This window comes from Crocodylus porosus, unplaced genomic scaffold (genome assembly GCF_001723895.1).
Source record: "Crocodylus porosus isolate Cpor-Errol unplaced genomic scaffold, CroPor_comp1, whole genome shotgun sequence".
In the NCBI taxonomy this organism is placed as follows: Eukaryota; Metazoa; Chordata; order Crocodylia; family Crocodylidae; genus Crocodylus; species Crocodylus porosus.
In genome coordinates, this window is record NW_017728943.1 from 55,608,480 (window position 1) to 55,620,959 (window position 12,480).

Here is a 12,480-nt window from a genome sequence, read left to right on the forward strand (position 1 = left end):
AATGTGGTCAGTTTGTCCCGCTTCATTTTGGCTTGTCACATGCACTATTTTCATAAGTATGATAAAGAGCTTAATTTTCACATCGCATGAAAGAACCCTACCTGGTATATGCCATTCATGAAATGAACTGGAATACTAAAGGGCAAGGAATGATGGTAGGGATTTCTTAGAAGGGTTGAAAGGATTTCCATTCTTGATGGCTTTGCTTCTCGGTCCCCATTCTGCTGGGTTCTCTCTACACATCTCTGACAGTAAATTGCATATTTCCCAAATTCAGTCCTGCAACAAAAATGGAAAGAAGACATGTCTCATAAACTGATCCTGTATGTGCCAAGATATGAGTAAATCTACTAGAAAAGCCAAATGGAGGGATTTTCCATCTAAGATTTCAACAGATTTGGGGGTTATAAAGAATGTAAGCCCAGTGAAACCAACTTAATTATACCCTGGATAAATATGGTTTGGAACATTTTGCATAATTACTATTTTTGCTAAACAAAGGATAATTTCTGTGCATCACTTGGAAGGGCTATGGGTACCAGTTATACTTTTTATTGTATTTGCCCACAAATCTGTCATAAGTTGCTTTTAAACATTCCCCAGAGGCTCTTGAACATTCATGGAAGAAAGATTTATTGAGGGATTGATCAGTTAATGCTATTTAGGCACACCTGGAATCTGCATTCTTCTTTAAATGAAGCTTAAGGAGCCAGAGGAATGGGTGCTGGGGAAGAAAGAGTCCAACACAGAGAGCTAACAGCTGCAAACCCTGGTTTAAAAAAAAAAAAGACATCAATTCTTTTTAGGCATTTTACAAAGTAAGATAACTTCCTGCTGTGGCAGTTGGCAACAGTATAGTTTACTAGGCCAGATACCAAATACAATGAAGAACACTTGTAAACTGAAAGGAAGAACTTGAAACCACACAGATAAAAAGTTTGAGTGCACTGGTATATCACTTGATTAGAAGTCTGATGTATATCAATTTGTTTCCATACAACTAGTGCATTTCTTCTTTTGGGGGAGGAGGAGGAGTTAAATGGGGCACTGATTGCCTATCCAGCTAGCTCCATCATACATATATGCCTTATGATGCAGCCATTAATTGCTTGACTATACAATAATTACACCAAAAACACTATATACTCAAACTTGGTGTATTGCCAAGGGTTGTGATCTAACCACTTAGCCCATTGGTTGGTAACCTGTGCCGCATGGGCTGGATTTGACCTGCAGAGCTGTGCCTTTGGTGGCAGGGAGCTTTCCTTACCCTGCATCAGTCGGGCACCTGGTGTTATGGCAGAAGAGAGCCCCTTTTATGCCATGTTCCAGGGGACCACCTGGGGCTGCGGTAGAGTAGGGCTTTCACACACAATGCTGCAGCTAAGCAATAGGGAGAAGCAGCAGTGGCCAGGTCCTAATGCCTGCTTCCAACCCGGGCTGAGTCATTCCAGCAAAGAAACAATGCTGATGCCTAACCTAGTTTTATAAAAAACCCGCTGGTTACAGGAATAGGACTGGACTACCATTCCAATGCACAAATTCTCAGGAAAGAACTCTGCCAGCTCCTTGTGCTGCATGACTATTCCTGGTGACAGATGCTCTTATTAAAAGAAAATGGTAGTTACCTGTATTGGCCCTGGCTGGTTCTGTGGATGTCGTCGTCTTGTCTGTTTAATGAGCTGGCAGCAGATCTCATTTTGAAGTTCAGGATGTGTGAGGCAGATCTGCAAAGCACTTTGGGCCAAAGATACATGGTAATCAATGGCAGGAGAGTCAACTGCAGCATTTATAAACAACTGGCAGGTCTGGATATAAAATAATAATATGTAATCCCGTCACAGAGGTGCTGCATAACAAATGAACAAGGTTACGAAAAACATCACGAATGGGTATAGAAACAGATTAGCAGGGGGAGGAGAGGTGGTACAGTAATGGTACAACTGATTCTAATTGGTCAATAAAACATCTTGGTTTTATGAACACTAAATTCATGTATACATTTTAAAAATTCATCCTTAAGCAGTTATTTAATAAGTAAAAATATGGAAGTCAGATTATAAACAAGCTAGCTGGAAATAGCTGGGCATAAAAAGCTAATTTTAGTTAGCCTTCTACTCCCTTGTGATCCATACGTAATGTGTGCTAAGAATGACCTGCAAATACCATCTGTGCATCAAGGTCTGTTAGCCAAAACACATGGGAGGTTTTTCCTTGTGTACTGCTCCTCAGCCTTGGACCTCCCTTCCCCCGGACCTGCCAGAGCCCGAACCTGGCTAGCTTCCAAAAGTGGTAAAGGACCTTTTTATGCAAGTCTGCTTTTTGCAGGTGGGATTAAGTTTTGGGGAGTCTCTGGGTTACCATTTTATGTTTTATTACTTTACCTGTTTTTATTATAAGTTGCTCTGAGGCTTTTTGGGCAGAGCCAAATAAAAATCAATTAATTAGAAGTCAAATAATTGCAACTAAAAGTACAATAACTGCAACTGAACCCAAATTTTGATTAACAAATCAGTTCTAAATTAATTTTTTTTATTAGAACCTACAACATACAGCTTAAACAATGGCAGTATCACATAAATCATAAGTCATCCTGTTGTAGCAAAATGGTCACCACCTGAGGCTATATCAAATGCAATTCAGAGTATCATCATTTCCAAATACATGCTTGCTTATTTATGCTGAGGAAATGTTCCCCTCCCCACCCAATCTGTTTTCAAGTTTCATGCTTCAGGGATGAGTAAAACGAAATGAATGTTTTTCTTTAAGACAAACCAGGCATTTTAAACAAGTAAGTTGAAAAGTTCATTTGCCAGTGACAGTGAACAGATAGAGCATGTCTTCATTCCCTTTAAAGAACTAGACAAAAAGCTATCCAATTTGCCTTTTCAATCTGTTCAGATGGAAGGAAACTTGCTCTTGGGAATACTTATGCTGGGATCATACAAAATACATAGAGGGTATTTACCCAGTAAGCATACCTTCCAACTTCTAATTTTCACTTCTGAGCACAAATGACAGTAAAATACTCTCTTTCTCTGCAGCTATCATTAGTTAATAGTCGGCAGTAATCTTTAGTTGTAGTAATTTTTTTACCAACCAAATTGATGAAGTGGATTCCACTGAAGTCCACAGGAATTTTGTTACATCAGTGGGATCAGGATTTCCTCAAAGGCTTTGGCCTCCAATCAATGTGTACAAGCAGCTGTAGGATCAAGACCTGTATCTTAAATTCACTTGTTAGTCCCTTAATCCTACCTGAAGCGCAGCTGTGGTGCATTTACTGTTGAACCCAGCCAGGTGACAGGCCTCCTTGGGTTGAAGAACTACTACTATCACCATCACCCCACCTCATGCCCCCAAATCCTCTCCTCCTCTTGGACCCAGCCAAGGCACCAACTTGGCCACCTGAACAGGAGGCCTCCCCGATCCTTGGGGCACCATTGAAGGGCAACATCCCTGGGCATTCTTTGCTGCTGCCCTTCAGTACAGACTGAGGCAGGGATGGAGGAGCTTTCTGTTTCGGTTTTTTTGAATTCAGTGTTGTGTTTGTAGTGGGCAGAGGGAGGAATCATCCATTTTGGGAATATAATCATGGGCTTGCTGTAGGAGAGGTGGGTGTGGGCCTGTGCAGGAGGAGGAAGAGAACTCCGAAGGATGGACCTGCCTAGAGAATGGGGCAGCCTAGTCCATCCATTCTGTATACGGGAACATTGTCCTGCAGAAGCAGTACATCAGACATGTCTCTGGAGTGGGCTGTTTGCATATGTTTCAGTTTCTTCAGGGGACATAAACCTTTGAGTTTACTGTGGCCCCTTTTGAGTGAGAAGTCAACAAGAACACCCTCCATGTTCATGTCTTGCTTAGTAGATGTAAGGAGGCATTACCTTCTGAATGAACCTTGTATGATGTTGAGATGCATGTCCTTTGTTTATCATTTGGAAAAAGGCCACTGGCTGAGGAGATTATGTTGAAAAATAGCTGTGATGCACAAATGTTCTATGCAATTTATTTTTTTTTCAAGTCATATTTGGCTAAGAAAAAAGGAGGCATTAGTTTCTGACAGACTCTTGTCTTTACTGTATTACTATTATCATATTTCAAATACATATTTGTTTACCACTCCCTTCCAGAAATAACATTTTCAGCTTAGATATTTACACACACACAGAATCTAAATTCAAACTTACATGGAAGTTATATATAAAATAAAAGGAAAAGGCTTATAGAATTTTTCCTTCCATTAGTTTGAATTTAGGTCAGTAATTAAGTTACTTAGGGAAGAAAAGAATGAATAACTTTGTCCTCTCTTTTGCAATTTTCTCAAAATCTTTTTTTTTTTTTTTTTTTTTTAAGGCTTCCATATCTGTAGGTGGTTGGGAAAATAACCAAAAAATTCATCTGGATTTCCATTATTGCAATTTAATTGTCAAACAACACTTCAGAAGATTCAACTAGCTGGTAGATGTTTTGTAGTTTGAACATGATGGTCCTCATCCAAAGACCCACTAATTGTCAACTTTATTAATCTCAGCAGAAAGACAAAGGGTTGAACTGGCTTGGAGGCTGAACTACTCTCTCACCCCTGCCAGTGAATTTCCTGGCACATGAATATACATCAAGTGAATAAAGAAAAAAAAAAATTAAAAAAAGAAACATACACCAGAATTTTACCTTAAATAATTTAATTGCTTCAGTCTGAAGGGCTTCAGATGGCAGTGTTGTAAGAGGGGAAGCAATTCCTTCTTTGCTGTGACAAAGAGTAGGGTGTCTCCATATCTGAGAAGCTGAACAGGCAATATAAAGTTTGCAAGAATGAACTTAAATTTACATAGGACCTGTCATCCAAAAAAAATCCCAAAGGATTTGGTAAACGTTACCAACTGACTTTGTATCACTTTGCTCATCAGTAAAGTGCCCTCAATTCTGCAGTAAATAACAATGTTTTTAAAATGTGTTTAATAGAATATCTAATTTATTTGAAATTTCAGAGCAATTTATGGTAATCAGAATCAAAATACCCAGACTTCAATATGGACAGTTCACTACAACTATCATTGCTTGTAAAAATACCATGTTAGTTATATCAGGTGAAAATCATAGCTTCCAGTAATAGTATTCCCTTAACTGCTCACAAGATACTGACCTAGCAGAAAAATAACCACTTGTCCCATCTTCTTTTTAAATATCTGTACCTAATTGCTGAGCAAAATGTACATTATATCAAACATCTTACGAAGTCTTACAGTGGAGTTGAAAAGGGTACTGCTATTATCATCATACTTTAATAGGCATGGGAAAGAGCACCAGCTGTTGAAACATCAAACTGCCTTATGTAGAGAAAGAATAGGCTCTCCTGCTTAAACAGTGAACTAAATTTAATCTGGTTAATTTTATGAGATTAGCCATATCAGCCAAGCAGCAATGACTACTTAATGGAAATATTACTTTGATTTGGACAAATAAAAACATCTGTACATGCAAATTACCCAACTCAGTTTCACTTGAGTCACTGGGCTCCTATATACAGGCAGGGAGGCTGCTCCAATGCACTGTAATTATAGCACATTGATTAATTGAGTCTGCTGGAGCATGGTAATTATGGCGTTCCTGTAGACTCCAGCGGCATGCGTATCAACATCCTGCCACTGAAAAATGGCGGTGGGGTGCTTTTAAACTAATGCTTGTTCAATGAGCTTTAGTTCAAAGTGCCCTGCCACCAGTTTTCAGCATGGGGCACGTGAGACATGTGATGCTCTGGGTGCTTTTAATAAGCATGGCTCTTGGAGCTGCACTAATTAAAGCACCTGTGCTTTCCAGAACATGTCTATAAACACCCATTATGACTCCAGCATTCATTTGCCAACAATAAGTTCCTCCACAATGTTATTTTAGAAAAATGTATTATAAATCTCTGTGTAATAAAGCTTCAAAATTCATAGTTGTGACCTAAGAGGCTAAGCAAATGCAAGAATCTGCCCGCAAGAAAATGCGATTTAACTTGCTTACATTTGCAGGTAGCAAGAACTCAAAGTCTCTTACATTACTTGTAGGAGTTGATTCAAAATGATAGTATGCCATGGACTACATTAATGGACCATATATACTTTTTATGTTACACTGACAGATTATTGCCTAGATAATAACAGTAATGAGGAGAATGCTAATGTACATGGCAGGATTCAAGTACTATCACATTCTTCACTGATTGCATTAAGAGGTAATACACAATTTTGCTTGCTAGAATCTGGTAAAGAGACTTTTCAGGCTTTGACTGCTTAAACAGGCAGTCCACATACTCACTTACATGATCCTAGATCAACAAATTTGGGACCTGATCCCAAAAACACTAACCCATGCATAATCCTTATTCCCATGCACGATCCCATTGACTTCAACACAACTACTAACAAGATAATGGACTGGCCTCTGTTTCACCAGGTACCCGAGCAGTTTTTACAAAGACAGAATCCGCAGCTATACAGGAGCTACTCAAATACATTTATAAAGCCAGATTCCATTACCAAATATGGCAGTGTTTTGGACAAAAGAATAGGATGTAGTTGTGAGTTTGGGCAGATGGAGGGGGATACATTAAATCAAAGGACTTCATCTCATTTTGAGTCATTGTGGGAGACCAAGTATAATTTGCCCAAAAAAGGAAAAAATAGAGGACTCTTGTGCACTGAGTAACTTTCTTTTGAATACTGTTATAGATCAAGGGGATCTGAGAATAAATTCTGAAGCTTTTGACAGGCCTAAGCACACAAACAGTAGAAAGGCCATGCAATGATTTTTATTAACAGAGCCCTTGATTAAAAACAGACTGGGCTTTTTTGTTGTTATTATTTTTAACAAATTAAGGAAAGTGATAAATGTAGAACAGCTTCCTGCTTGGTCTATATTTTTTATGTGATCAGGTATGTGATTACATTGTATCCATCTGGTTTTAGATGGTATAAGCAATTGAGCTGCTCATGCACCTAAGTAACTGTATTTTTGTAGAAGAGTTCAAATTCTCAGCGGTCAGGAAAGTACCCAAGTGCTACATGTACTCTTCACTACTGAAAAATTTATACATAGATGATAAACTACTGTGACACATCTAATTCGGACATAGCTACCCTGATGCCTAATTATTTATACAAGGATGATTTTAGACCAGAAGGATTAATATTTTTAATGTAACAATTTAGACAGAACAACTCCCCCCCTCCCCAGATATTCTGTGCTGTTTTTGCATAGCCTTTTTAAAAAAAAAAACCCCAAGGAAACCATGAAGTGTCATGAATATGTGTTCTTGACATCACACTAGCAGCCATATTGGCTTGTTCAGATTAGAGTTCCCTAGTTTGATTTTGGTTTTTATATCAAAGAAAATCAGAGCTCCCTCTGCCTACTTTGCTCACCAGGATGCAGGTCCAGCTGCGGCTATCCCCCCACCTCTGCTTTGTGATGCTAAGCAGTCCTGATATGCTGGTGCTCCTCACTCCCAAGCCACAGCCCCCACCCCCCCCGGTCGGCACCCCTCATTCCCAGCCCACAGCCCTCTGTCCCCACTGGTGTCCCTCAGTTCTGACCCACAGTCCCCCCAGACCTGCCGATGCCCCGCACTCCCTGCAGCTCCTTGTCTCCGCTGGTGTCCCAACCCACTGCCCCCCACCCCAAGTTCCCAGCCCCACAGTATGTGGGGAAGGGTGGGGAAGTGTGGGAGAGGGAGGAGGGGGTGCCTGACCATACGCAATGCTATAGGCGATGTGTTGGGAGGCCACGTCACCCTCAGACTTGTGTACCCACAGTGAGTGCAGGGCTGCAGCCTTGCTGGATAGGCACAAGAAGGAGCTGTCTATGCAGCCTAGAAGGCAGGACCCAGTACAGGAGAGCAGAGCAGGGTGGCAAGGCTTGTTGCTGCCACTGCCAGCACTGGGACCCCCACGCCGGCCACAACACTAGCAGCATGACAAGTAACAAACCGGGGTGGAGGCTGAGGGGAGTGGCACTGTTGACTGAGCTATGGCAGCAGGGTAGAGCCGCAACCCAGTGCATAAGTGGCTGGCAGCAGGAGCTTTGTTACACTTTGCAGTGCTGACAACAGTGGCAGGAGCAGCAATGAGTTTTACCACCCTGCTCCGCCCTCCTGCACTGGGTCCCACCTGTTGGGCCATGAAGGCAGCTCCTGCCTGTGCCGGTCTGCCCAAGCTGCAGCCCCTTAACTGCTGTGGGTGCAGAAATCTGGGGGGACATGTATGCCCCGACATGCCTTCTATGCCCCCCATAGACTTACCCACAGGGAGCTGCAGGACCTGATCTCCAACATGCTACCTGGCTGCGATGTGCATGTATATGCCGCACGTGCATGTGGTGCCCCTGCCTTTGGTTGCGCTTCTCCAGCTCCCCCCAGCCCAAGCAGCCCCTTGCAGGCTGGAACTCTGTCAGCTTACGAGGGGAAACCTGTGGGTTCCCATGTTTTTCTCTTTTAAAGGACAAAATCTGTATTTTTCCATGGCAAATGGAAAACCCCAATCCCTGGTCATACTGGACAAATAACCAATAAAACTTACCCCATCAGTAGGATGTTATGAAATCATGAAGATTAAATAAAGTACATTAAAACAGACATAAAGTTCTGTGAGGTATTAGTCACTTTTCTGATTAATGTGTATTAGTTAAATCGATCAGACAGGTAGGTATATAGATTAGTGTGGAAATCAAAATAAACTTACAGGGTTCTCCTTCTACATTTAATAATTTGCAAACAAGTTGTTCAAATTCTGATCCAACATTTATATTGGTGCTTCCAGCAGCCACGCTCAAGTGATAAAGCCAAGTGTCCTAAAAAACAAAAAAAAATAGGGAGCTAATATCTAGTTCTCCTACATTTTTCAAGAGCATTAATAAAATTTAACATTATTTTAATGAAAATTTCCCAAAAAATCATCCTCAAAAACTATTTGCTTTTTGAAAAACTGTGCAGATAAATATAGTGCTTGTGAAGGATCTCAGTAGCTTCATACAGATTTCATACCTGCTTCTCCACACAGCCACATGGTCCAGTGTGTCTTGGGCAGAGTGTGCATTTGAGGCAGATGTGACTAGATGTCCAGTAGGGAGAGGCCACCTATCTTATTTTTCACATATAATTAAGCCTTAAACCCAAATTAAAACGAACTAACTCACAAAACCACCTTTTAAAAGGTTCCCTTACCACTTCAGAGCAGTGTCATATACTCCTGTTGAAAAGCCAAGGTTTCTCCTGGCTTTTCTTCCCATCACTACTCAAGAAAATTTTGTTATAATTACTAATACTAGCCACTACGAGCTCAGCAAGATTTATTTCAGAGCTCTTCTATACCCAGGAATCATTTATGCATGATCCTTCCCCCTCTTTCTAAAAAATTAAGGAACCAGAGCAAGAGATATAAACCGGTTTCAGAATACCCCAGTATGAAATCTTTAACCGTGTCTTTCACTCACCGTTCCTGTTAGTCTTCCCTATATGCTAAATTGCAGTTAGTACAGAAAATGGCCTGTAACATCATCTCAGGGCCCAACAAAAAAAGGTACCGAGAGCTTTTTCTACACAAGTTAGTGTGAAGTAAGGTAGCAAACTAACTAATTCACACTAACTCCCTGCATAGACAAACCCTGATATTTTCCAGATGCCTTATATGGGTCTCGTTTAACTGTTATGATCACTAAAACTTAGATCAGTTTGCTGTATCAAGCCATCTGTTAGATGCTCAAACAAAAAAGGCACATGGCTTTTCTTTTTCATTGTAAGAAATGTTCATAACGCAATACCATAACCTCAGCTGTCTTACTAAAACTTGAGACAGAGTATACTTCCTACCTTTTCATGCTTGGATCCTATAAGAAGATAGGTAGGTCCTTGCTCTTTAGGATGGATAACAACAGTGTAATGTGTTGATAGCAGACTGCGACCACTGGCCTCATAATCTTCATCTGAATCACATGACCTGTCAACTTCTTCAACTTTAGCCTCCCATAGCTTGATTTGGCCCAGTGGAAACTAAAAATAAACATGGCTTACGTGAGTTTGACTAACCCTTTTCTACGAATGAAGAGGAACTGATAAAATGGTGGCAGCAGACTTCTTAAAATTAGGAAATCCCATTCAATAATATTCTTTTAGTATTATTCTTTTAGTATAGAGAGAGATCTATATTCTCTTATAGTCATAGAGAGTATAAGCAGCATGGTTTTGTGGCTAATGAAAGGTCTAGAAGTGAGAAGATTTCATGTCTATCCCTAGATCTGTTTCTGTCTCCTAAAGGTTGTTGGCAGATGCATTTGGAACATAGCTATTGCAATAGGTTATTTTTTAAATATCTCAGTCTTACTTGAGGATTTCAAGATATAGCCAGAAGATGGTCTAACACAGACATGGAATCAAAGTTTGGCAACTGCAGCATCAGGATATTATGTTCACTATATATCGTGTTAGTCAGGAGGAGAGCTTTAGGATGACAGAGGACAATACTGTGCTGAAACCTTTAAAGAAACCAATTGTTCTTTCTACCAATACCAGGTCCATTTTGCCTAAGCATCAGTTGGCTGCTTTAGTCAAGATACTGACCTCATTTTGGTACTGGGATACCTGAGAGATGGTGCTGTTTGCTAAGGTAAAGTAATCCTGGCAAAGAAACTTGCATACTGTTGCTCATTATGGTCATGATCATAGAGCATCTTATGATCCTGCCCTGTGGTTTGGCATGGATATTGAGTCTGACAGGTTAAAAATAAATAAAGGGCCTTAAGGAACTTCTGTAGATCAAGGTTTTGGAGGGTAAGATGTATTTTCCTAGCACACTGGACTGAGTCTCAGAACGAACAATTCTAGTTTCCTGCCACACCAACCTGTAAACAATTTAAAGCAAGCCAGCACAATTTTATGGTCTACAAATGTGTTCAATACCATGGGAAGATCTAGCAAAAAAGGCTAGGATACTGGTTTAAGGCCAGAAGAAGGCAAGTCATCAGAGCATATATGTACTACATACTTTGCTAAAGCCAATCTGGAAAGATTCTTAATGATCAGCAGAGGGCAAGTGTAGCTAAGGCTCTTTTTTAACTTAATCTTGTTTGAAAATTTGTGTTCAGATACAGGGTGGTAGCCAGTAATGCTTCAGGAGTGTTGGGGTGAAATTACCCAGCTGTGCTCCAAGCTGGGCTAGCCATTCTGACCCAGTTGCTGTCACTTCTCACGGCTGCCTGGCTAAAGCACCCCACCAAAACAGTGCAGGAGCCCCAGCTTTACTGGATGAACAGAATGGCTTTGCAGGCCATTCTGAATAGAGCCAGTGGGCTGTAGGTTTCCGTCCCCTGATCTAAAGTATTGGCTTCTTGAACAATGCTCGTCTTGATTGCCATGCCTTAAAAGCAGCGAGGGCCAAGAGGGCCAACCCTGTTAGCAGGCATACCACAAGTTAGCCCTGTACCATTCCCCAGTGCTACTCCAGTGCCTTTCCCCTGCCTACTGTTTCACTTTCTGCTTCCTGCCTTGTGTCCCATGCCCAATCTGCTGCTCTGTTTTCTGCTTCCTGCCCTATCAGCTGCTGTGCTGCTTGTCACACAGAGGCTGCTCATATCAATAGTAGCTCATGTGCTGCAGCTTGGCTACTCCTGCCTTTAAATTTGTGGTGACATGCCCTCTTTTACAAAAGCACTGACTAACTCTGCTGATAAAGGGTTCGGGTACTCTTCATCTGGGCAAGAGTTTGTGGGGTATTGGGCAAGAGTTTGTGGTTTGTATTTCCTGTAATATTTTTATAACCTTGTGAACAGGCTAAATTCTGAGAAGAAGGCTATTGAATCTTGCGGTCTAGAAACATCATTTTTGGTTACACATGATCTTCACTAGATTGAAGTATTCACTAAAGAGTATTTTTATTAAAGTACAGGGCCCTAAGTTAGTTTTATAAGAAGCTGTGCTGACAGATGATTTCAGTTAGTGTAATCCTCCTTCAGTGTTGAATATATGGTTTTCAACATACTAATGCTGTTCTTCTGAATTCTTTTAACCAGATGGACTCCATTAACATAACAACCACTGCAGTTTATAACACTGGATGCCTCATGGGCTTTATTTCTGCACACCCACGTACTAATGTAACATACTTTTATGTTTCCAGTTAAGCAACTCCTCAGATACTAAGAATACATTAGTTTTGTAAATGTTTGCATCTATGATATATCTAAGGCATATTCTACTTTTAAGACCTGTACATCCCCCCCCATTTCTATCTAGTAAAATAGTTTTCAGTTATACTTAAAAATGAAGTAAAATGTTAGGCAAATACTCATAACAAGCAAGCAAACTGCTCAGATATCTTTAAAGGGCCCGTTCACAAGAATGATCTTCAAAGATAAAAACTTGGAAATTCTGGCACATTTAAATCATACAGCTGTCTTGTCTCATTTGAGAAGATACAAGTTAAAATTAATTTGTCACCAAGACTC

At 40.6% G+C, this 12,480-nt stretch overlaps 1 protein-coding gene across 3 annotated transcripts in view; it reads right to left on the minus strand.

Annotated features, from left to right (window-relative positions):
- Nucleotides 1–12,480, minus strand: part of PLEKHH2 (pleckstrin homology, MyTH4 and FERM domain containing H2) — a 95,329-nt gene that overhangs the window by 29,862 nt on the left and 52,987 nt on the right. For all 3 annotated transcript variants that reach the window (XM_019549389.1, XM_019549388.1, XM_019549387.1), the window contains 6 exons: nt 9,851–10,030; nt 8,724–8,832; nt 4,675–4,787; nt 1,629–1,808; nt 672–769; nt 102–279 (listed from right to left, as the gene is read on the minus strand). In XM_019549389.1, coding sequence (XP_019404934.1) covers nt 102–279; nt 672–769; nt 1,629–1,808; nt 4,675–4,787; nt 8,724–8,832; nt 9,851–10,030 — 858 coding nt within the window. The remainder of the gene's footprint in view (nt 1–101; nt 280–671; nt 770–1,628; nt 1,809–4,674; nt 4,788–8,723; nt 8,833–9,850; nt 10,031–12,480) is intronic.